The 22,241-nt window shown below is 42.1% G+C and overlaps 1 protein-coding gene across 3 annotated transcripts in view; it reads right to left on the bottom strand.

Moving 5' to 3' along the window:
• LOC109635375 (chemokine-like protein TAFA-2) overlaps window positions 1-22,241 on the bottom strand; it is an 87,046-nt gene that overhangs the window by 17,692 nt on the left and 47,113 nt on the right. For all 3 annotated transcript variants that reach the window (XM_069532713.1, XM_069532705.1, XM_020096520.2), the window contains one exon: window positions 15,898-16,010. In XM_069532713.1, the coding sequence (XP_069388814.1) occupies window positions 15,898-16,009 (112 nt within the window). In that variant the 5' untranslated portion in view covers window position 16,010. The remainder of the gene's footprint in view (window positions 1-15,897; window positions 16,011-22,241) is intronic.

The raw sequence follows: 22,241 nt of genomic DNA, 5'->3' as shown, positions 1-22,241 counted from the left end.
TTAAACACTTTAATAATCCGACCACTTACAATTTACAGCGAGTCACTTCTAAAAGAGAACTAATCAAGTGCAAAGATCAAACAAGCACACTTGACACAGCCCAATCGCAGCCGGGCGAACTGAGCGCCTAAAGATGTTCAGACGAATTAACGTCACATCAAATGTTATTTCTTGGCCACTTTGTTGACATGAGCCGGCGTATCGTCCTTGACAGGAAACAAACTTCCTTTATCCACTGAGGCATGAAGCAACAAGTCCTGCTTCTGTGCTCTTTCACCACAGAAGGACACAGAGCAAAATATACAGTGAGGGTTTTTTTCTTTCCTGCTTCAGTCTCAGGGCTCATGCAGCGTTCTTCAAGTCGTCCTTTTCACAGTCAGCAAATGCAGAGTGAAAGCAGAGTCACGTCATGGCCACAGGCCCAGACCGCATAGCGAACATAAAAAACAGAGGTTTTAGGTCATTTAATAGAGAAACCTGATTAAATCGTAATGATTCATATTACACAGTTTTCTCTAGATAACCCATTTCAATGAGCGAAAAAGCCTCAGCATGCTGAGCATATTTTCCAGGTAAAACTGAGGATGTGATGCTAAAGATCACAGCTGCCAGCTTCACACAGCCAGAACACTCAGTCAAAGGAAATGTCGAGTGGTCCATTAAAAATAGATCCAGGTAAAACAATTCAAATGGCCTGGCATGGAAAAAAAAAAAAAAAAAAAATCTTTTTTATGTGGCAGCAAACACACCAGAGACGCACAGAGGTATTGGTTTATGAAACATTCATTACTTTTCCTGGTGAGGAATATGAAGAGAACTCTCACAAGAGCAGTGTTTAATTGGATTAGCGTATTCAGAAAAGCCTGACTCATTTCTACCCAGCTGTAAACCTGCTGAGCTGACAATCAGGCCCAGCAAGGCCCCAGAAATAAGCCTGTGTCTGAGCGAGACGGAGGCTGGAGCTGTCCACAGGGAAATCAGTATCTATCAACATGGATGTTGTTCTCATCATTTTGTCTTTTATGAATATTGGTCAAGATTGCATTTTACTCACCACCTCGGTTGTGGAAATTAAGTAGAAGCAGAATCTTGCAACGCAAAAAAAGAGGAAGGAGTATAAACCGTCTATGGATTTCCGATAGTTCTAAAGGACACAGCGATGAGAGAAATGACAGTTTGTTATGTGGCAGGAGTTGCTTGTTGTGACGAGCCCTCAGAGAATTATCACCCTGCTCCGCCGAGCGTTCCTCTTTTTGTGTTTACTGTTTTGATTCATCCTTTCAGCTTTAATCAGCGTTGATTCCAGATGCAGCTGTTTTCAAAGAAAACACTGATAAACCGACGTCCAGCACCAAACAGCAGAGAGACACAAACAGTGGCTGGGGGACATGGTGGATCATTTAGTGACTGGAGAGCTGGATATTTCATTCAAGAGGTGGTGGAGACCAAAACAGATCTAAAGAAGAATTACTGAATCTTAGTTTGGCAAGTGGACAGTAACAGTAGCACACATCGCAGTGCATATGGCCACTGCACGTGATAGTGGATCTGCAACATAAGTGGTAAATGAAGATGAATGATCAGAAACGAGTGCCGCCATTTTGCACTGGCGATGACATGAGGCGCCAGAGTCAAACAGTAATCTTAGAGAAGAGCTGTGATCGTAAGTTTCAACCAATAAACGCACTCGACCAATTGCAACAAAGTCTCAGCTGTCAATCATGACTTCTCATCCTATTTTTATAGCATCGTATAACAAATTAAATCCGCAATATTAACACTGGAACACATCTCAAGAACTAGGACAGAGAGCATCTTTGAGAACAATGTCTACTTTTTAGTTTGGTCTATAATCCCACCCATTAACATGGAGGGGGCATGGTTTATGACCTATACTGCAGCCAGCCACCAGGGGGTGATTGAGAAAATCCAGCTTCGCATTAAGGAGCTGTCACTAGTCATCTTCACATCAAGGCCATGTTATGCACACACATGTATATTGTGCAGTTTGCAGCAACAGAGTTTTCCAGGGGACTATTTTCTGTCACATACAGATACAACTGTTTACTGTGGATTTATTTAAGAAATGAGGAGCAACGTGTTTTGTCATTTAGTGTGGAGGGCTGCCAGGAGCATTTGTGTTAGGTTGAGGATTTCTGGACAGCTGTAGGAGGCTTGTTATCCTTTCCCCCTCTATCTTTGTTGTTCTTGCCAGTGTTCCTGTTTGAACTGAAATGTATACAAGAGAAGCGGTGAGCCAAAGTCAATCTGGACAAACATATGAGAAATCTAACTTTGTTTGAAAAATACTGGAATATCCCCCAGAGGAAGTACTTCTAGTGCTACACTCAGAGGTTCAGTACTCAGACAATCAAGCCCAACCAATTGGAGACTTTCAGTTACCAAAATAAAGTGCATTTACTGTTCGCTCATCAGTCTTTGTCCTCATACACCAGCCTTCTCTTTTTAATCTTTGTCTCACTGAGTCCAGTCTTCAGAGAGCAGGAATACAGAAACAGATGAGTGGGCTCTCACATTCCCCGAGTGTATGCTTTAGTGGTTTAGATGAAGTCCATGTCAGTGCCATTCATCTGACTGCCACGACGTTAGAGCCCACCACTGACTGATCAATTGGAGTCCCTCAAGGAATCATACAGCCTTATAAGTGAAAGGCTACTGAAGTTATTAAATCCAGGGACAGCAGCAGCAGCAGCAGCATAGGGCCAAAAAAAGACACACTCACACTCAAAGCCCTCAGCGAAGAAAGTGTTGTTTTGACACGGTTACTCATTCTCTAGACAGTCACTAAAAATGTAATAAGAAATGTTCAGACACATCATAGAGCCATTATAGTCTTTTTTTTCTCATTTCGGCTCATATGGTGTCTCTGTCAGTCTGAGTGTGAGAGAGTCTGCATTTTTCATCATCTCATCTTAACACTGCAACATCCAAAATACAATAAAAAGTCAGTTCTCTGCACTTCTTTGCTCGGTGATATCTCCAATTTTCTTTTTTTTTTACATCTATCACTACCTACATTTTCATTTATTCAGATCCAGAAACGTTATAATATAAATATAAGACAGTACCCCATGAAGAGAAAGGCTGCTAATTAAAGCTGCAACTGTTAATCTAACATTCAATTTATGGTCCACCGCTCAGGCTAGTGCTTTGATTTGCAAAACAAATCAAATATTGGTTTTAAGGTTTTAAAAAAAAAGATTAGCTCTTTTCTCCAGTTTGTGCAGTGCCAGTTCAAAACGTGCTTGTTAGCTTATTAAGAGTTCTATATTTAATTAAATCATCCGATCGTCAGCATCTCATTTCCAAGTGACTGCTGTGGTAGGATTTATCTATTATTAAATATTAATAAATCTCTGTCTGTCTGTGGCTCGCACATCTCGAGAACAGCTCATCTTATCAGCGTCACACTTGGCACGTGTATTGTTCAGAGCCGGAGGAGGTGCAGTGTTGGATTTTGGTGGGATTTGGTTCAATATCAGTAACATTTGAATAAACAGCAGCGGCGGCTGGGACTCATCAACACAAGTGGCGTTAATGATTGCGACAACAGAGTGGTCCCCACGACAACAGGCGCCTTTACAACAACATCAATAACAGCTGATTCTCCGGTTTGAGGTCCTGCGTACTGAGTCGAGCTTCACTGAACTTTGAATAAAAAGCTGAACATGTTATGTGTGCAGCAGCAGCAGCAGCAGCAGCAGCAGCAGCAGCAGCAGCAGCAGCAGCGGCGGTGGTGGTGCAGTGGTCCTGCAGTCGGTGGTTATTTGCCGCAGCTTAATTACTGATAGTCACTACGGTTTCAGAAAGAAAGCTGCAACCGTAGCATCACCACAGGCAAAACAAAAAGCTCATTCCAAACAGGCAGGTTTAGAAGAGGCACTGCACTAGTTCATAATAATAATGATAATAATTTATCAGATACCTAATCAGAACATACTGGGCAAAGATTCAAAAGGGTCGATGTAACACAGACAGAAATTTAATTGGGGGCTTCTGTATTATACAGTTTTATCTGATTCTACCAAAAAATTGGCAAGTGAGGGAAGATTAATTTAACCTTTGAGTTAAGAGCAGCCATTTCCTGAAACTGGGGAATCATCATTTATTTTACTGAACTTGAGTTAAAACTTAAACTGGGATTTATTTAATGACCGGAATAATATTTGGCTGAGAAAAGGACTGTCGATTATATTTTTGCACCAGCAAGGAAAATATTAGAAACAACTTAAAGACTGTAACAGACTGTTGTCGCTCATACATGGATGTAAAAAAACAGAAAATATTCATTTTCAAACAAACAACAGTGTTCAGAGGATGCAGCAGCATCACAAACATGACTTGTTTCACCTGTCAGAAATAATACATCATGTTAGGGTGTGGATGAAGAGCAGCACTCTGGAGTTATGTTTTGAGGAGCAGCTCCCTGTTTTGTTTTTGTCAAGCTCACGAGAACATATCCAAACACAACACAGTCCTGATAGCGGTTCGTTCCAGCTCATGGATTTATAAAGTGCATTTTGTTGAAAACAGAATGTAAGCATGACGGTGTTTATATAAATAGAAAAGAAACCTGTGCTGTTGGGGAAAGGTCATGGTTTTAGAACAAAAAGAAAACAATGGGTTCCACCTCCTGGTTGCAGAGACAATATTTAACCAAGGTGAAAATCCTTTACCAAGCTTTTACTCCAAGCTTTGAGTTGTAAATGTAACTGTGACAATGTCATGAACAGACATTGAGAACAAAACCACAGGTTTTGCAGATTTGTTTGGTAAATAGTAAAGTTCATTTATTTATGTGGCACCTTTCAAAACACAGCTACACAGTGCTTTACAAAAATGATACAGTTTAAAGATCACACAGAACTAGAGCCCAGACAACAAAAATACAAAAATTACAAATGAGAAAAGAGTAAAAACAAGATAAATAAAATATCATGATGGTACAAAAATGTATCTTTTCCAGAGATGCAAAAGAAGATAAGGAGTTTGGACGGGACTCCACTGTTCTAAAGCTCTGACAGAAAAGATCTGGTCATCTTCGGTGCTCAGACGGGTCTCTGATATTACTTATGGTTAATGCAATATATATAAAAACATAATCTCAGCAGCAATGCAGTTGTGTATTTGTGTATTTCCCCATGTAGACGTACATCCACAGGAACTGCAAACTCAACAAGAGTCAACGGAACGTCTTGAACTGGCTTTAACTGAACAGAGAATCTGGTTTTCACCGAAATAAACAACTCTTTTTCATTTTTTTTCATTTTGGGTTAAATGCTTTTTAACTTTAGTTTGTAGTGTTTTAGGATATTGTGTATAACAGTAGAGCAAAAAACTGGATTTTCTAAAAGCATCGTCACTGACTCTTCACGCCGAGCTTCACCACGGGCTCCGCAGAGGCAGACAAAGCAGGAACCAGAGATCCTCTTCTCCTGTCTCTGGTTTCTCATCAGACATGCACACATGTGGGTTATCTGTCAAGTGGATGTCATGTCTTCTCTAAACGGCTGACATCTCCGCTCGCCAACTGGATTCCCATGTTTTTCATCTCGGGCAGATCCCACTGATGCCTCTCGGAGCTGACTGACAGGCACGGTGTCATGAAAAAGGGGATTGGTAAAAAAGTAAGGGGGGGGGGGGGGGTCCCACTTAAACTGTATGATTCTGCAACAATGACAGAGCCACAATGATCTGTGCCGCAGACAGATCCGTCTTCATTAGGAGGAGGAGACGACAGAGTGTGTAAGAAGTAGAGCAAAAAGGCAGCGTCTGAAAAATAAGCAGAACTTTACTCAAAGCTGAGGATCAGAGATCACTGTCCTCTAAATCAAGCCGTCATGTAATTACATTATCAACTGAGAGGTATATTTAACCGGTTGCTCTAAAGCAAACCTTGCCCTAGAAAACAATATTATCTCATTAGCGGCGGGGCAGCCACCGATCCCCCGTTGAATCGCCGGCCGCCCGAGGACACCATTAAAGGAGCATCTGACCTGTCCACCCACTGACAGCTCAATATATATGTTCCTCCTTTTAATAGACCATCTTGCTGAAAAATATGTCGACAAACCTTTTAAAAAAGCCATTTCAGAAGAACTCCAATGGTTCCACCCATTACATTTTATGCTCCAGTCCATTCACATAAACTTGATGCTGAGCCGCGGCTGCTGTTTTTATGGTCCGATATGGACTGCACTTTATTCGCGGGGAGATGTGAGCCAGAAGGCAAGAAGTCACGGAGCGCAGCCGCAAGATGGAGGCAAGCAATTGATAGACTGCATTTTAGAAGCTTATATTTCACTTGATTCAGTCAGTATCCAGCCTCTAGTGAATAACTATCAGGCCATAGCCAAGCATTACTTTAAAAAGAAAAGAGGAAACTATACCCAAGGCTGAGCGGCTGATAGGTTTCCCTCCGACTTCCTTAGCCAACATAGCCCGACTACAGATGAGCACTCATAAATGTCTGTTAGGATTTAAATTATCAAGCTGCATGGAAAAGAGGTTTCAGGGGACAGCTGTTAAGGCAAATGTGTTCAATTTACGATTTGGGGGCTACAAATCTGTAATAGTAAGTACAGGGAATTAGTGTTTAGAGAGGGCATTAAACTTTCCTGACATGTTCTAAGGCATCTTGAAATAATACTATGTGCCAGTCTGGAGACAGATGTCAAGCTGCTGAGAAGCCCTCACTGGTGTTAATGGCAGCAGAGCGACAACAACCTCCCCCAGAAGGAGAACAGAAAGCTGAATTGCAGTTGATCAAAATTCAAGACAAATATGAAGCATGTCTGAGGCCGAGTCGGAGAATATTGGTCTTTTGATTAGACTTGATAACTGTGTATATAGATAATGGATGGATGGATGGATGAAGCAGCTATGATCAATGTTTTTATGAGATAGAAAATGGGCCAGCACAGTGTTGCGGTGGTTAGCCCTGCTGTCTCACAGCATGAAGGTTCTGCGTTGGATCGCTTGTTAAGGTCTAGTTAGACAAAGGAAAGAACCTGGAGGATTGCCGGGGTGTCTCTGTGCGGAGTTTGCATGATTACCATGAGTCAACGTGGGTTTTCTCCAGCTTCCTCCCACAGCAAATAACCATAGCTGTGAATGACAATGTGAAGGCTGTGATTCATGCTTTAATAACTACCGATCAAATGTAGTTGTGGAAAAGTGGTCTAGCCTGTTATCAGAGGGTTCTGGGTTTGAGCCTGATAGCTGGTTAGGGTCTTTCCGGTATAGATGATGGATGGATGGATGAAGCAGCTATGATTACTGTTTTTACAATAACAAGGGATCAAATGACATCCCTTTATGTACAGTGTAAAATATGTTGCCAGTAACTACAGATTTCGCTGTCACTTCTCTTATCGTGTTTTTTTTTGTCAGGCTGCAAACCTCTAAAATAAACTGTACACTGCTCAGCACCGAGCAGAGAGGAGAAGTTCCCAGGTATACGTGGTGAGCAGAGCGGAGCATTTAGCCGCTCAAGGATCCAGAGTTTCCCTCAGGAAAAAGTGGATGTAGGATTTACATTCAAAAGGAATGACTCCTACTTAACACCAACATTGCTCCATGTCTGTCGGAAGTTAAAATAGCAGCTGGATAACAAGTTTGCTTTATCGACTTAAAGGCTGATAATGATGTCACAGCTTGTCCCCAAAATCAGTTATTCTGGGCTCAACTTCTCTATTCAGGACACTTTTTCATATCTTAAATATATCTGTGCACGTTATAAATCCACTGACCCAACATAACTTGACTACAGGCACTAACTTTGAGAGTTTATTCATGTTCTGACAGCTGATTTGTGATTGATCAACCCCCATTTCACCTTTGAAATAAAGAGCTTGATCTGTGGATAAACTCAGCAGGCGGCCGCTCTTCTTTGAAGCAGCAGGTTTTAAATATCATATACCATAAGATAGAGGCAGTTCAGATTCTGCTCAGACAATCATTGAATATCTACTTCCTCTTTGTCACCCGCTACATAAGAAAATGCTGATGTTGGACTTTGATGCACTTGCTCAGGACAAGACGTCATAGAGGACACGATGACGTGGAGAAGATGTTCACGCCAATGGTACACATATCTCTGTTAACAGACCCTGCAGGTAAAGAGTCTGTGTGGAGAAGAGGCGGGACACAGTGACCAAAATGCATCGGCTATTAGCTTTTTAATTTATCTGCATTCATATGCAGATAGCTGTTAATAGGCATAGGACAAAATGTGTTTGTGTTTTGTGTGGAGAATCGTGTGACTAGTGTAGAACTGTTCAACAGTGTACGACAAACGGAAGACAGAGTCTTGGCTCAGATATCTGATATCGCTGTTATCAGCCCCAAAATGTTGGCCGTCGTCAGATAACAGCTGATGATACGCTAACACGTTTCTGCCCCTGTGTCTTTTATAACCAAACCCTCACTCGCGTTTTTACCAGATTTACAGCAGTGTTTGTGAACATGATCACTTTTCTTGTAAAATATTTTAAAATAATGCAAAATCTAATTTTTACACCCTCCTTCCCTTCATATTTCCTACAATACCAGAAAATATATGTTTGAAAGCCGAGCAGTGTCAGTGTACATAAACTGTACCGTCACTAATTCAAAGTTAATGTTGTGCATCAACATGCATCAACAGCCTCGTTCAGTCTGTGGAGCAGTAAATCTGCAGCATTAACAAATAAATCACCTCTGAAATTCTTCCACACATTAAAATTCTTTAGCAGAGCACAGAAAAACTGAGCCGCGGCCAATTCCAAAGGAGACTGTACCTCCTCACACTGAGCTGCAACCAAGCATGGACCATTAACAGCAATACAATTGACTAACTTTAAAGCAGGTCGCTCTAATTGCAGGGTAAGCGCAGGCTTTCAGTTTGTAAGACCCAATTACCGCCACGCTGTTAGCACTTCTCCACTAATTGCATTCATCAGCTCAAATCGTTATCACCAGGCTCTCCTCCGATTTCTATCAAAACCCAAAAATCCTCATTTCTTTTGAGTTTCGGAATCGCTAGAGGTAACTCATAATGTGGAGAGGGATAATGGGTTTACATTTGAGCTGTAATTGGAGAGGGGATGGAGATAGACGACTGGCGGCATATCTGATTCTGACACAGTGTCGGCCCTATCTGCGGCAGGGAAACACAGATTTTTACTGATCAGATGTGTACTGACCGTTATGTCTGAGATTAAGAAAAGTGTTGGTTCCTCATTAGTTGCAACTTGGTCAAACTTTGTGTAATGACATTTCATTCACGAAGGCAAAGGAACACAGCAACCCTCTTATCGAACTAGAGGCTGTGGAGTGAACCATTCTGAACATGACTGTTGTGAAGGGGCCTCCACCAGAGAAACGTCTTGTTGTGGCTGGTGGAGCTACCCTATGTGGAAATAAACATTTTATATATGAACTGAACAGAGACTTCAGAGATGGAACCACTCTTCGAGGTTGAGGGTCACATCCCCTTCGTGCCCCTGTTGCCACGGAGATCATATTACGGGGCCTTTCTTCAGTCCACATGGTCGTAACTGTACAGCACAGACCTCACGATGAGGTGAGCTCACGTAGGTTCTGTCAGAGTTAAATGATGAAGTCAGTCTGGTGACAATTAACCATTTGGGGAAATATCATATCATCTGTCCTCCGCGGGGGGTGTGAAACTCTTTTTCACTCTCAATTTTGAGAAAAAAAAATCTAATTCCTCGAATTGTTTTTGATGTTTTTAATCACTCTACTGTTAATTAATGCAGATAACAATGATGAAAAAGTGCAGAAATATTTGATCCAAAAAGAACAATGAAAAAATAAGTTGTATGATGTTTTTTCTCTTTAACCTTTGTGTTGTAGTTGATGTATGAAGAGTGTTTTGTTTTTATCACAATGTCAGATATCAAATTACCCATAAGATACATTTCCTCTGAGCATGTGAATACAGTAAACCTATTGATATTCTCTCAACACACACACCCACACACGCCCACACACGCCCACACACACACACACACACACACAGTTGGCTGCACAACCGCAAGACACAAAGGATACAACCAAGGCCACACGCCGCCACTCATGGCTCATCTATACAGCTGCCATTCAGATGTGTATAGCAGAGGACATTTGATGGTTTTCTAATCTCAGTAGCTGCCACCGGGAGATGGGGCGAGCTGACCCCTGTCATCCCCACAGTGCATCTCAAACAGCCCAACATCTCCATCTCAATCTTCCTCTCCTCGCTATCTCCATCCGCCACTGTTTCGTCCACCTGCTCTCCAAATGTCAGGGCGAATGCTCCGCAGCAGCATCCCTGCGCATCCCCGGGGTGGGGGTGACCTGCTCTGCCGCAGTTCCGTATAATGTCATGCTATCCCTGGGCAAGGGTTCCACGCTGACCTGCCGTGTGAAGTGTGCTGGCTGATGTGCTCTTTCACACAACAACAGAGACCCAGATACAATATGTATTGCATTAGAGGCTGCTCCTCATGGGCCAGTCGACCAGAGGAACACGTGTCCTGGAGCTGCTGATGAAAAACAATGAGGCAGAACATCCACAGATTATGAATCCAGTTGGTTCGGATCAAAATCTTTTTCCCAAAATGTGTTTCCATTTGAATTTATGCAGGTAAACTGACAACTGAGGTGGCAACTGACCTGTGGAACTGAACCAGTGAAACCACCGGTCTGTTCTGCAATCAGGGACTTTTGACCAGTGAGGTTATTTTTCTGATTCCTACTTATTAAAGATTTATTTATCTTATTACATAGAGTAGAATAATATAAATATATCTTTAACTTTTTCTTTGACCACTAATCAAATAAGATTTTTAATTGCTTGTACTTTTCTATATCTCTTTCACTCACTCTGTATTTTCTTCTTTTTGTCATTGTTTTATAATTATTTATCTATATCATCTATTTTCCCATTTCTGTCACCACTTTCCTCTTCTTCCACATGCTGATATAATAAGGTGCATTGAGCAAGGATGTATTCAGTGCAATGGCACCGACACTTAATCTGCTGTGGCTTGAAGTGCTGGAACAACAATAAAACAGAAAAATCGGGTTGGCCCAAAAATACAGATAAAGAGGCGTTTGTATAAATAGTCACTATGACTTTTCATGAAAATGTAATATTTGAATGCGTTATATTTGTTTTATGTTTATAATTTCATCCCCAGTGTTTTATATCTGCACTATGGTGTCACAATGTAAAGTTTAAAGGCAGACTGGGACCTCATATGCGGGGAGAGCTGGAGAAACACTAATCTACAGTCTCAGGAAGCCAACAAACTTTTAGGCTTATTATCTCAAGTTTTATTGAAGTGAGTGGGAGCCATCTTTGAGATATCTACATGTCTTTCATCTCCTGTCTTGGCAGGTCACTGAGAATTCACAAAAGTTTCATAATAGAAAATAAATAAATCCTTTAAACAAAAAAGACTAGGCTGCAACTGAGGACAATCTAAAGTTGAAGATGGTGAAGAACAAAAGTTGTTAAGAAGGAAGAGACAGCATAAGACCTGTATACTCGACTATGGACCGGTTCGCACACAAAATTCTAGTTTATTCTTCATCAGAAGTTTTGATTATATCTTTAGCTACGTCACATTCTGCGTTAGTGGATCAGAAAATAAATTGCATACATTGCAGTAACAGACCCTCACCATTCGGGGTGCTACAGCTGCCTCTGCACTCATTCTCCCAGCATCCTCGCAAAGGGGAAATGATAATCGAAACTGTTAACGCTGTAAAATCAAAAGGGAATCGGTCAGTGGGGTGACTCCCCAGCTGTCCCTCACTCACGCAGCATGAAAAGCTCCAGACCTCCACTAAGCCGTTTTATTTTTCTTCCTCCAGGTTGCCACTGGGAAACAGTTCTTATTTATATAGTCAGTGTATTTTCTTCTACAATTTTTATTAATGTTACACCATCCTAAAATATCTTTTCCAAAAATGACTGTGACAGAAGAAGTAAAAAAGTTTCTTTTGGATTCTGCCATTAATTTGGGCTATGGAGAATCCTAATGTGAAACACTGGGGACGAAAAGTAATAAAAAAATAAATAAAATAAAAGGTAAAGCCAATTTACATAGAATAGAAAAATAATCCCCTGAAGCATGAAAATCAGCTTGAGGATGAGCCATTAGAGTGCATCACACAGTTTTTAGAAAGTCTCCACCATAAGCAAATATGGAAATATTCCCCTGAATTCAAATGAGAGCCACTGCACAGTTTCATCTTATTAATAAGGCAGCATGGCCCCTCGTGTGTGTGTGAATATAGAACAGGACCTTGATTTAAACCCCGTGCTGACTGAATTTGTGAGCTATCCACGAGCCATGCAGCTAAATACCTTATATTTAAAAATGTAACAGAGTTTATGACCTGTAAATGGCACCGCTCAGAGCATTTCTCTATCAGGAGGAGCGAGCTGCTGCTGCCACGTTGCGTCACACAGCCTCAGTGGGAAATGTGTTTTTCATGCCTGTTTTCCACATTTGCCCTCGCAGACGCTGACCAACAAACCGCACAGAGCTTGATTACTGATTTTTTTTCTTTTTAAGTGAGACGGAGTGAGTCACTGTGAAGAAAACAAAGGATCCGAGTGTGTGAGGAGCTGAGTAATGAGGCCCTGACTTGACCTGGTCGCATCATCAGTCCAAATCTGACCGACGGTACCAAAACAAATCGTACAGCCACAAGGTTTGTGTAATCATGCTCTCCAGACCCCTCTCCTCCCGCACCCTCCTCTCCCTCTCCACTCTTTCATGACTAGCTAATGAATGTAGATGGCGCTCCGGGGGATGCAGCGGTCTTATTGCAGCGGTTATGTGTGCGTGCTGCAAACCCGCCGTGCCACAGTTGGGCTACGGTGAAAGGTTCAATTGCTCCGGTGAAGCCCCCACCTCAATAAACAGAAGGGCTAAAGAGGTTTGTTTATTGGGTCCACCTTGGCTTGACCTCCGTAGCTCAGGGACAGACTGCGTGATTACCTAAGTGTCAGTGCAGCCCGGGGAGAACGAGGCCCGGCTACTTCTGCTAGCCCCCTCTCTCACTCCCCACTAATAAATCACAGGAATAAGAGCACAAACCACAGGAGTGGGACAAATGCAAAAGCAAAGAGAGAGTGATGTTAGCCCGAAGATTAAATGGTTTATCCAACATGTTTGCAGTCAAACAAGTGGGATTTACTCCTCTACTGTCAGTCTAGAGCACAACCATCAAATATATTCAGTAAGTATTAAATGTATTGATTAAATCAGAAGGTGGGGAACAAACACAAGATCCTCTGTGAAGGACGTAGAGTTGCAGCGACTACAAAAAAAAATACAGAACATAAACAAAAGTATGAATAATACTCATGTGATTGCTGGACTTCCCAAAATCAATTCAAATGCAAACAGTAGAAGCTCAGCCAAGGCCCAACAGTCCCCTTATGAAAACACATTTAAATTCACTACATCTGTATTTCTACTTGGATATGCACCACATCCCAGACATAAATATTTGTTTGGTCAAGATTCATATGTTATTCTCTGAGAAATCAGAAAATATTGAAAAACGAAGCTTCAAAATATTTCTGAATCCCCCCCATGATCCGAATCCACACCAGAATGGTTCTTTCCTGATCCAAACCACAGTTTCCCACCAAGTTTTGTCCCAATTCCATGAAATGTACTAACTTCTCAGCATAATATAAATACATTTTATAAAATATCTTGTGAGCAGCTCCACAGTTTCTTTGTGCATCGTAATGTGGGACACACAATGTAAAACACCAGCAAACAGACACTTTATCTGCATCCTGGCTGTGCTCAGTTTAATTCATGTCAATTGGGGAAAAATCAAAATATAATATAATAGCGTAATTTCCTCGGGCTAATTTATTCAAAGAAATGTAACGATAATACAATATAATATGATTCATCTCTGGTGAAGTCACCCTAGGCTTAAAGAGAGTTAACTGCTGTCACCGCTCCGTCTTCCTCCAGCTTTGACTTGAAAGGAAACGCACCTCGAGAGGTCACGTCCAATAATCCTTTCTGTTTCCTACAATGTGAATCCTCTCCCTGTGCGCTCTCTGTCTTGTCATGGTTGTGGGTTTTTTTGCTCTATCAAAGTCTTTTGCTGGTCATATTTATTCTTTTTTGTTTTCAGCCAACATGGAGATGTTTCCCTCCAACCATCCTGTGCCATTTGTCCTCCAGAGGAATGAGGCTCATTATTTCAATGTGTAGTCACAGTTTCTGCCGTTACGCCCAGGGATCAGGCCATCTCTCCACTGAGGGAAATCACTTTGAAAGGTCTTGTTCCCTGACACACACACACACACACACAAAGATGCATGCACACACTTGCTGTACTGGTATTACTTCCTTCCCTGTGATGCTCGACTTGCATGACTGCTAAATTGTTGCATTCCCATGTGCACAGAACAAAGGCTTACATCGCATCATTACCTTGCTGCTGAGCAGAGGGAGCAAGAAAACTCAGCAATTATTTTGGATTTTCTTTAAGGAGCCAGTGGTGTGAATGTGGCTGCACATGTGACTGACCTGTGCTGTAAAAGTTTTGGAGGTGACACACTGGGACTGATGAACCAGCGTCTTCAGGATTAAGTCGGTGAAATAACTCGACTCACGCCTGTTGCACACTCACGAATAAATGATTTTAAAAAATGTGGAGAAGCAGAGACCACAGATATAATGACAGGTGTGTCAGATTATAAATATGTCAATGGTCATGGCGCACACATGAGGTGATTCAGTCGCGATGCAGGACCACACGATTTCTGAGTGGCAATGCCAGAGACTTAAAATTGTAATGAAAATCGTAATAAAGGGAAAAATAACAAGCATTCTTTTCACTTGGCTCAAGTAGACAACATTCGGTTGGTGATGTTTCCCGGTCAGCTCACTCTCATTGGCTATTGCAGGTTTCTGCTCACTCGTCCAATCTCTGTTCCTTTCACACTACAGGAGTCTTTCCAAATTTAAACTGTACATATTAAACTCCTGATTTGAAATTGGGGAGACTTCAGTTGGTCACAGTAAGATTATGTCTGTGAACCCCTCACAATACAGGATCGGATAATCTGTTCACATCAGCCTTAAACCGCCAATGCACCCATAATCGTCTTGAGGGTTAAACTGGACTCAGAACCGGCTCGATTCTCCTTCAATGTGCAGCGTCGATCCGTCCTCAACATCCTACAAGTGATGTTAAAATTAAATTTTACATGACGCGTCTGAATTTGTTGTTGTGGCTGTTAAAATGTCTAATGCTATATTCAGAGGCATAAAGTGCCGGATCTTTCCGTCTCTAAAAGCAGTTGACAGGAGACGGTGTGTCTACAGTGAGCGACTGAGAGGTTGATAGTTCAAATCCCTGGAAAATCAACACACAAAACATAGAAAGAGCAGAGGAATTCAAGGAGTTATTCACTGTCTTCCTCAACTGTGTCCATTTTAGACTATTCAGCAAGAAACACGGTGAAGAATAAAGACAGAAAATGTGTAAATGTGTATTTGTTTGCTTTTTTTTCCAAATGACATTGGTGCCCGTGACATTTCTATCCTGCTGGTGTATTTCAATGATGCTGCTGCCTCCTGCACAAAAGCTCAAATAAAATAAAAAATATTAAAAACTATTTCCTCCATGAGCTTTTTGACTTTTCATGGGCAATGAATATAACAGAGAAAATATGAAAAAAGTAATTTACATCAGCACTTCTTTTTAATCCTCAGTTTCTACAGTAAGGGGTGCTGATCAGCCAATAGCAGCAGGGATTGTATATTTGTGTGTTTCTGAATTCTTGGCCATTCCTCCCTGATAAACATAATGAGTAACATATGCATTGTTTCGTACCTATGTGGCTTCTGTGTGACGACGCACTGGTCAGTTGTCCCCAGAGAGACACCATACAGACGGTCAGCAGCAGCGCCCTTCTGCACATGCTCTGCAGGTCCCTCTTCTGCATTCTGGAAAGAACAAAAAAACAGTCAAGACAAAAAATAAGGATATTCTAGAGTACCATATACCAACAAATGCCTTTCACACATTAATTTCTTTAAGTGGATGTACATTTAATTTTTCATTTAAAAAAAAAAAAATGCATATAAAGATCGAAGACTTGTCTCTTTTCAGCTTTGACACCCCCCATACGAAAGCCGTCATCTTGCTCACTTGAGGCCAGGGTCTGTGCCTGAGCGATCAGGGGACAGAGCCGTGGTAACAAGGTCAGTCTCAGCTGTCAATCATGACGTTTCACTCTGATTTTAAAGCCTCAAATAATGAAAAATTACAACTTGAACATGCATCATTATGATAAGAACGACCAAGAAAGACAGAAACTATCTTTGAGGAAAATGTATTTGACACCTACTAACATAGAGGAGACTTGGTTTATTATCTATACCGCAGCCAGCCACCAGGGGGCAATTTAGATACTTTGGCTTCACTTTATTGTCGTCCATCTTTATGTACTTCTATGGGAAAAAGTAAAACTTTGTTAATTATTTGGATGAAACAAAACTGTGAACTGCAAATGTGTGCGACTGGACAATAACAAGCCAACTTGGCATCTCTGACCTTTGAGGAAATAGAGGTGGAGATAGAAAAAGCTCTGGTAGCACATTAGCTTTGCTTCACCTCCTCCTCCTCCTCCTGACCTCCTCTCTCAGAGATTAACTGCTGCACGAGGAGAAATGGGAGCAATGGTTTTACAGAGAGTAATGAGACTGGTACCAGCAGGGCTATTGCTCCGGACGAAACCGTGCTAGCATCCAAACTAACAAGCTTGTTACTATAGCTGTCAGTTTGAAGCTCATTAGAGCTTCCCCTCTTCTTCTTTACTCAATGAAATGATGGAAACATACCAAGAACAACACGCCTGAGGAGGAGTGAACAGTACAGGCACAAGGTTCAGGAAGCTAATACAACTGTGTATTGTCATGTTCATGAATGGTTAGCTTGTTAGCATTCAGCTCAACCACTTTGTTGCAGTGACTTGGTGGGAATGTTTATCGGTGGGACCTTGCTTCATTCCATTCCAATCATTACTCTGGCTCCAAATCCACAAGATGGCAGCACTTGCAACTCAGATACTACAGCTTAATTTCTGGACAGTCGTGTGAGGAAGTGGAAGGGTGTCCTCCATTATTATACGTGTTATATGGTTTGGACCCTTGCTGAACCCTATAGGCCTCTTTACCCACAATATCATCCCACAGATTCACACTGCTGGAGATTTACTGCATGCTGAGTCACCGAAGCCTTAGACTGCATTCATGTGTAATTATGATGGCATGCACTGTGTGTGTTGTGTAGGCATCTGGCTACATCCTCACAGACACATTCAGTGATCATTTTATAAGCTATAAACACACTGCAATTTATAATACCAATTTAGATCTGGAGACAGAACAAATGAAGTCTGTTTACGCTCTCTGTCTCTTCTCGCCCACTTGCTGTCATCCAGCTACCTGGGAGGTGAGTAATGCTGTTTGTGTGGTCTGTCTTAATGTGCTCGGCTCAGTAATCTTCTTGTACTTTCAGAGGGTTGTTGTTCAGTAATTCTCTCCATCACCATCTGAGGAGCCCGTGGAGAGCGGAACAAGCAATGCAATCAGTGGCTCATCTCACTGCCAACAGAACTGGCCTCCTCTCTCGTGAGGAAGCAGTCACAAATCACAGCTCCGCTTTGAAATCGGTTCCAGTGCCGCCACTCAAATTAGTAAAAATGCTTGGTTTCATGCATAGAGATCAACTCTTGCTTATCTGGCAGAGGCTTACATGTGAGGGAAATGTTTTGCTGCGCCTGCCTTTGTACTGACAGCCAGAGCTGGGCGAGATCTTAACTGTAGGCTCTCGCTCTGCAGTCTCAGACAGCTGACGCAATCAGAATGTTGTGGGCACGCAGACTGAAGACAAACATAGGCACAGTGTCTGTTACATCACCCACAGATTTATGAAGGGACCATTTGAAGCCTGCGGTTCACATTTACAGCAAAGACGCAACTGCACTTGTTCCGACTGTGCAGAATTGAAGCTAAACCAGTTCGGTTTAGGGTGCTGCCATCTGTGATATGGGGATAGCCTTATCATCCGTGGTATCGAGATCCCACTGATAAACACGCTGAACCAATCGCAAGTCAATCATGATGTTTCACCTCGTTTTTATAGCATCAAATAAACTAATTCAAATCACACTTATTAGAAACATTGACACTTGATAAGAACGACCAGAAATCACAGAAACTGTCCTTTTTGCTAACATGGAGGAGAATTTTAAGAACTATACTGCAGCCAGCTGCTGGGTGGCAATTAAGATATTTTGACTTCTTCTTTTGGGAAGCGGGCATGTCATCCACCTTTATGAACAGTCTATGATTTGCACTTGTGACTATGATAGGCTCTGCCCCAAAATCAAAAAAGTGTAGTTATAAGAGAACTTCCTAGCAACATTTTGAGACTTCTGAAATGTTGACACTTAAACAATCGTGATGTCAAATGAATTTACTTTATATTCATTGAGAGAAGTCAGGGATTTCCAATTAAAGTCAATGTAAAAAGGCTTTCTGATGTCAAATCTGATGCCAACACACGGAGAAGCCCATGCAAGGTTGGATGCAAGGTTTCCTGCAGCAGAACATGGTGTTACACACTGCAGGTATCAAATTAAATTAAAATAGCTAGTGAATGCATTTGATAACACAGTGAATGCACAAGGTAGCTTTAACATCTCAAGTCCCTTTAATGGACTCAATCTTAACCCTCTTCAAATAGGCTTCAACTCCTGAACTTGTCTGACTTCTGCAGGATATTATGTCACAGAGGAGATACATACTGCAGCATCCAGTGTAACAGAGGAGGTTGATTTGATCTTTTAGTTTGTTCATCAGGGACAGACCAGTGAAATTAACACCCACAGAGCCACAGAACCAATTTTCACCAGCGGTCCCTGCAGTTTGGTTCAATAACCCACATACACCACCCCCGACCCCCAATCAGAGGACCAGGTTGCATGATTAAAAAAAACATTTTTCACTTTCGAAAAAACCAAAGACTGAGCAGTGTTGCAAAGTCCTCAATCGTTCCATCTCCCTTTCAATTTAATTTGATCCACTTCTGTTCATCCTATAAACCCACATCAAAGATTTCAGCCCTTGTTCACCATCTTATCTTTACCTATTTGCAGTTACTGATAATAAAATGAGAGAAAACTAATAAATCTCTCCAACAGCTGAACTCGAGAAATAATTGGACTTTGAGCGCACGTTGCCCTGCTTGTTGAAAATGAAATGTCAAGCAGTTCTACTGTGAGCGTTTAAAGATTTGTGGTATGGAAGGGCAGGAAGCCTGGTTTTATTCTAAACTAGATTTAAATGTACTCGAGCATCAAATTTGCATCTTGTGATCAGGTGGCTTGTTGGAGCTGGTTAGCAGGAAATGATTCCACCTGATGGATGTGACACTGAGAGCAGGTGGCTCATCACAAAATGGGCTGATCAGGGCAAACCCACTTAGACGGAGTTTAAGTGTGATTTTTACATGCAGGAGGAACACATACACATCAGTTTGGGTATCACAGATATTCTCCAACCTGTGAACCACGTGTGTCCTCTCATAAATTAACATCAAGTGAATTTATTACACAGACGCAACCTATCCAACTTGCATGTAAGCTCTGAGCTGTATATAAAGACGGACAACGCCTCCTCCTGAGCCAAAACATCCTGGATATGAGTGCCGCCATCTTGACCTTCTGATGCTATTTGGAGCCAGAGTCTGTGCTGTAGTGATAGTTTATTAAAATGATTATTTAACATGTGCTCTGACTTTTTAGTTTGTTCTCGATGCTAACATAGAGGAGGAAGAGTTTATGAACTATACTGCAGCCAGGCCCCAGTCTACTTGGACTGCTAATCCATTAATGCCCTGCATCAAACATATTAGGTTCATGTAGCAATAATTTGCAAGATAAATAATCTGTATTTTTAAGACATTTAAGTCAATTTTCCTTTTTTACACTTTTTCTATATTGGCCGCCCTGACCCTCACCAAACACCTCCCTCGTGTGTTTGTGAGCTAAAAGAACTAGAAAACTACATTCTGTCTTTCAGGAGACTTGGCTGACTGCACCGTGAACACCACAAGAGCTAAAGGAAGTATGAACACGACAAATTACTTCACTGAGCTCCTTCCCAAGAAACAGGTGCTGCTTAGATGTAGATTTGGACTCGTGCAAACATTTTCAAACATGTTTGATATGAAGCCAAACACCAGACCAGATTGTTTTTTCATAGAGGCCCATGAGAGTGTAGCGACTCCAGTCCAAACGGCAGCAGCAATGCACCTGAAGGCTGGTTTGCCGACAACAAATAAACACTCAATAAAACAGCAGAGTGTGAAGTGGCATCACAATGAGCAGGACGGCTGAGTGACACATGGTGTTTTCATTTCTCACAAGGCTGATTCAACTTTGTCAGGTTCATTGGTGCAGTTTTAGTTTTCTGTGACATAGAGTCTACGGTGGCCTTGAAGTTCAAAACATGAAAAATCAAATAACACAATGGCTGTGATTTGCACTTCAGGGCCGCCGCCTGTCATGTCTGTCATGTCTCCTCTCGTCATCACCCCGAAAGACACAGGAAGCAAACCAATGATTAAGCCATTGGTTGTTATTTGTAGCTTTTCCACAATTAAGTGTCATTTCACAAATGGAATTAATGACTCATCTTGAAAAACTCTCATGTTTTTATGCATATTTTTCAAAAGGTCAAGTGTTGGACTGGTTCCATGACCTTGTTATCAACACATAATGGTTTATGAAATTAATTCCTGGTCAGAGTCAAAGAAATGCACTTAACATCAGGAAATGTGTTACAGCCAGGCTGAGAGATGTGCAGTGATCTGCATATAAACACTGTGGGTAGAGAATACAGCATGTTCTCTTTACATTGAATGGGTCACTGCTTTATTATGTCAAAATACACTTTCATTTCAGTGTGTAAGTCATAGACCCTTGGGCCTCGCTGTTCTGTATTTTTATACATCATATCCCCTCCAGTCATTTCATCTGCATACAAACCACAAGCATACAGACATTAAACAGTTTGACATCATTCTTGTAACGTAGTCACACTAACACTTAGTTTGTTTTGTTTTTTTGTTTGGTTCCATGTCTCATAACTAACTCTCCTGTCATTTCAGGGCCTGCCCTTCTTCCTGCCTTGCTATCACGTCATTTCCCTCACGTGGTTTTCCCCGCCCACCTCCTCACCTGCAGTTCATTTGCTCATTAGTTCCTCAGTATAAATACCAGTCATTTTCACTCGCTCCCTGCCAGATTGTCTAGTGTGTTCTTGCCTAGCTATCCCGCGTTATATTCTGTGTTCTTGCCTGCCTGTTCCTGACCTGACTGCTACCCTGCTTGGATTTTTGGATTCCCTTTTTGCCTGCCCCTTCGGATTTGTTTGCTGTACTGACTGATATCCTGGTTTTGACCTCTGCCTGTCTTTTCTCTGCCTGTTGGTGAATAAACCACGTTGCCCACACTAAGACTGTCTGTTGGCGTGCTTTTGGGTTCTCCCTTGCCAGCACCAGTGAGCGTGACAGAACAATCTGGCCACTATGAACCCAGCCGACGCAGACTCAATGCGCAATGAGCTGAGAGCGCAGGCCAGCGCTCTTCAGCGACACGACGAACAATTTACCTCCATTTCAGGCGGTCTGCAGGAGATGGCGGCTCGTCATGAGAGGAGCATGGACAGCATTCAGGAACATCTCCAAAGGCTCTCTCTGTCGGAACGCGGTCGGGATCCTGCATCCTCTGTCAGTCCTCATGTCCAGTCTCCCCCGATGTCGGATGCTCGTTTGCCTCCTCCAGAACGTTATTCCGGAGCTCCGGGTTCCTGCCGGCCGTTCCTCGTACAGTGTTCCCTCATCTTTGAACTCCAGCCTTCCGCCTTTCCCAGCGAGAGGTCCAGGGTGGCGTATATCGTCTCTTTGCTTACCGGCAGAGCTAGAGATTGGGGAACCGCAGAGTGGGAGAAGCAATCCGCCATCTGCTCATCTGTCAAACTGTTCTCCGACGAGCTGCGGAAAGTTTTCGACCATGTTACACCAGGAAGAGAGGTCGCTCGGGGTTTGTTTAACCTGACACAGGGAGGGAGGTCCGTGTCCGATTACTCAATCGAGTTCCGGACCGT

The sequence above is a fragment of the Paralichthys olivaceus genome, chromosome 2 (assembly GCF_024713975.1).
Source record: "Paralichthys olivaceus isolate ysfri-2021 chromosome 2, ASM2471397v2, whole genome shotgun sequence".
Classification (NCBI taxonomy): domain Eukaryota; kingdom Metazoa; phylum Chordata; class Actinopteri; order Pleuronectiformes; family Paralichthyidae; genus Paralichthys; species Paralichthys olivaceus.
Note: the sequence above shows the minus strand (reverse complement) of the source record. Positions and strands in the feature narration are given on the sequence as shown.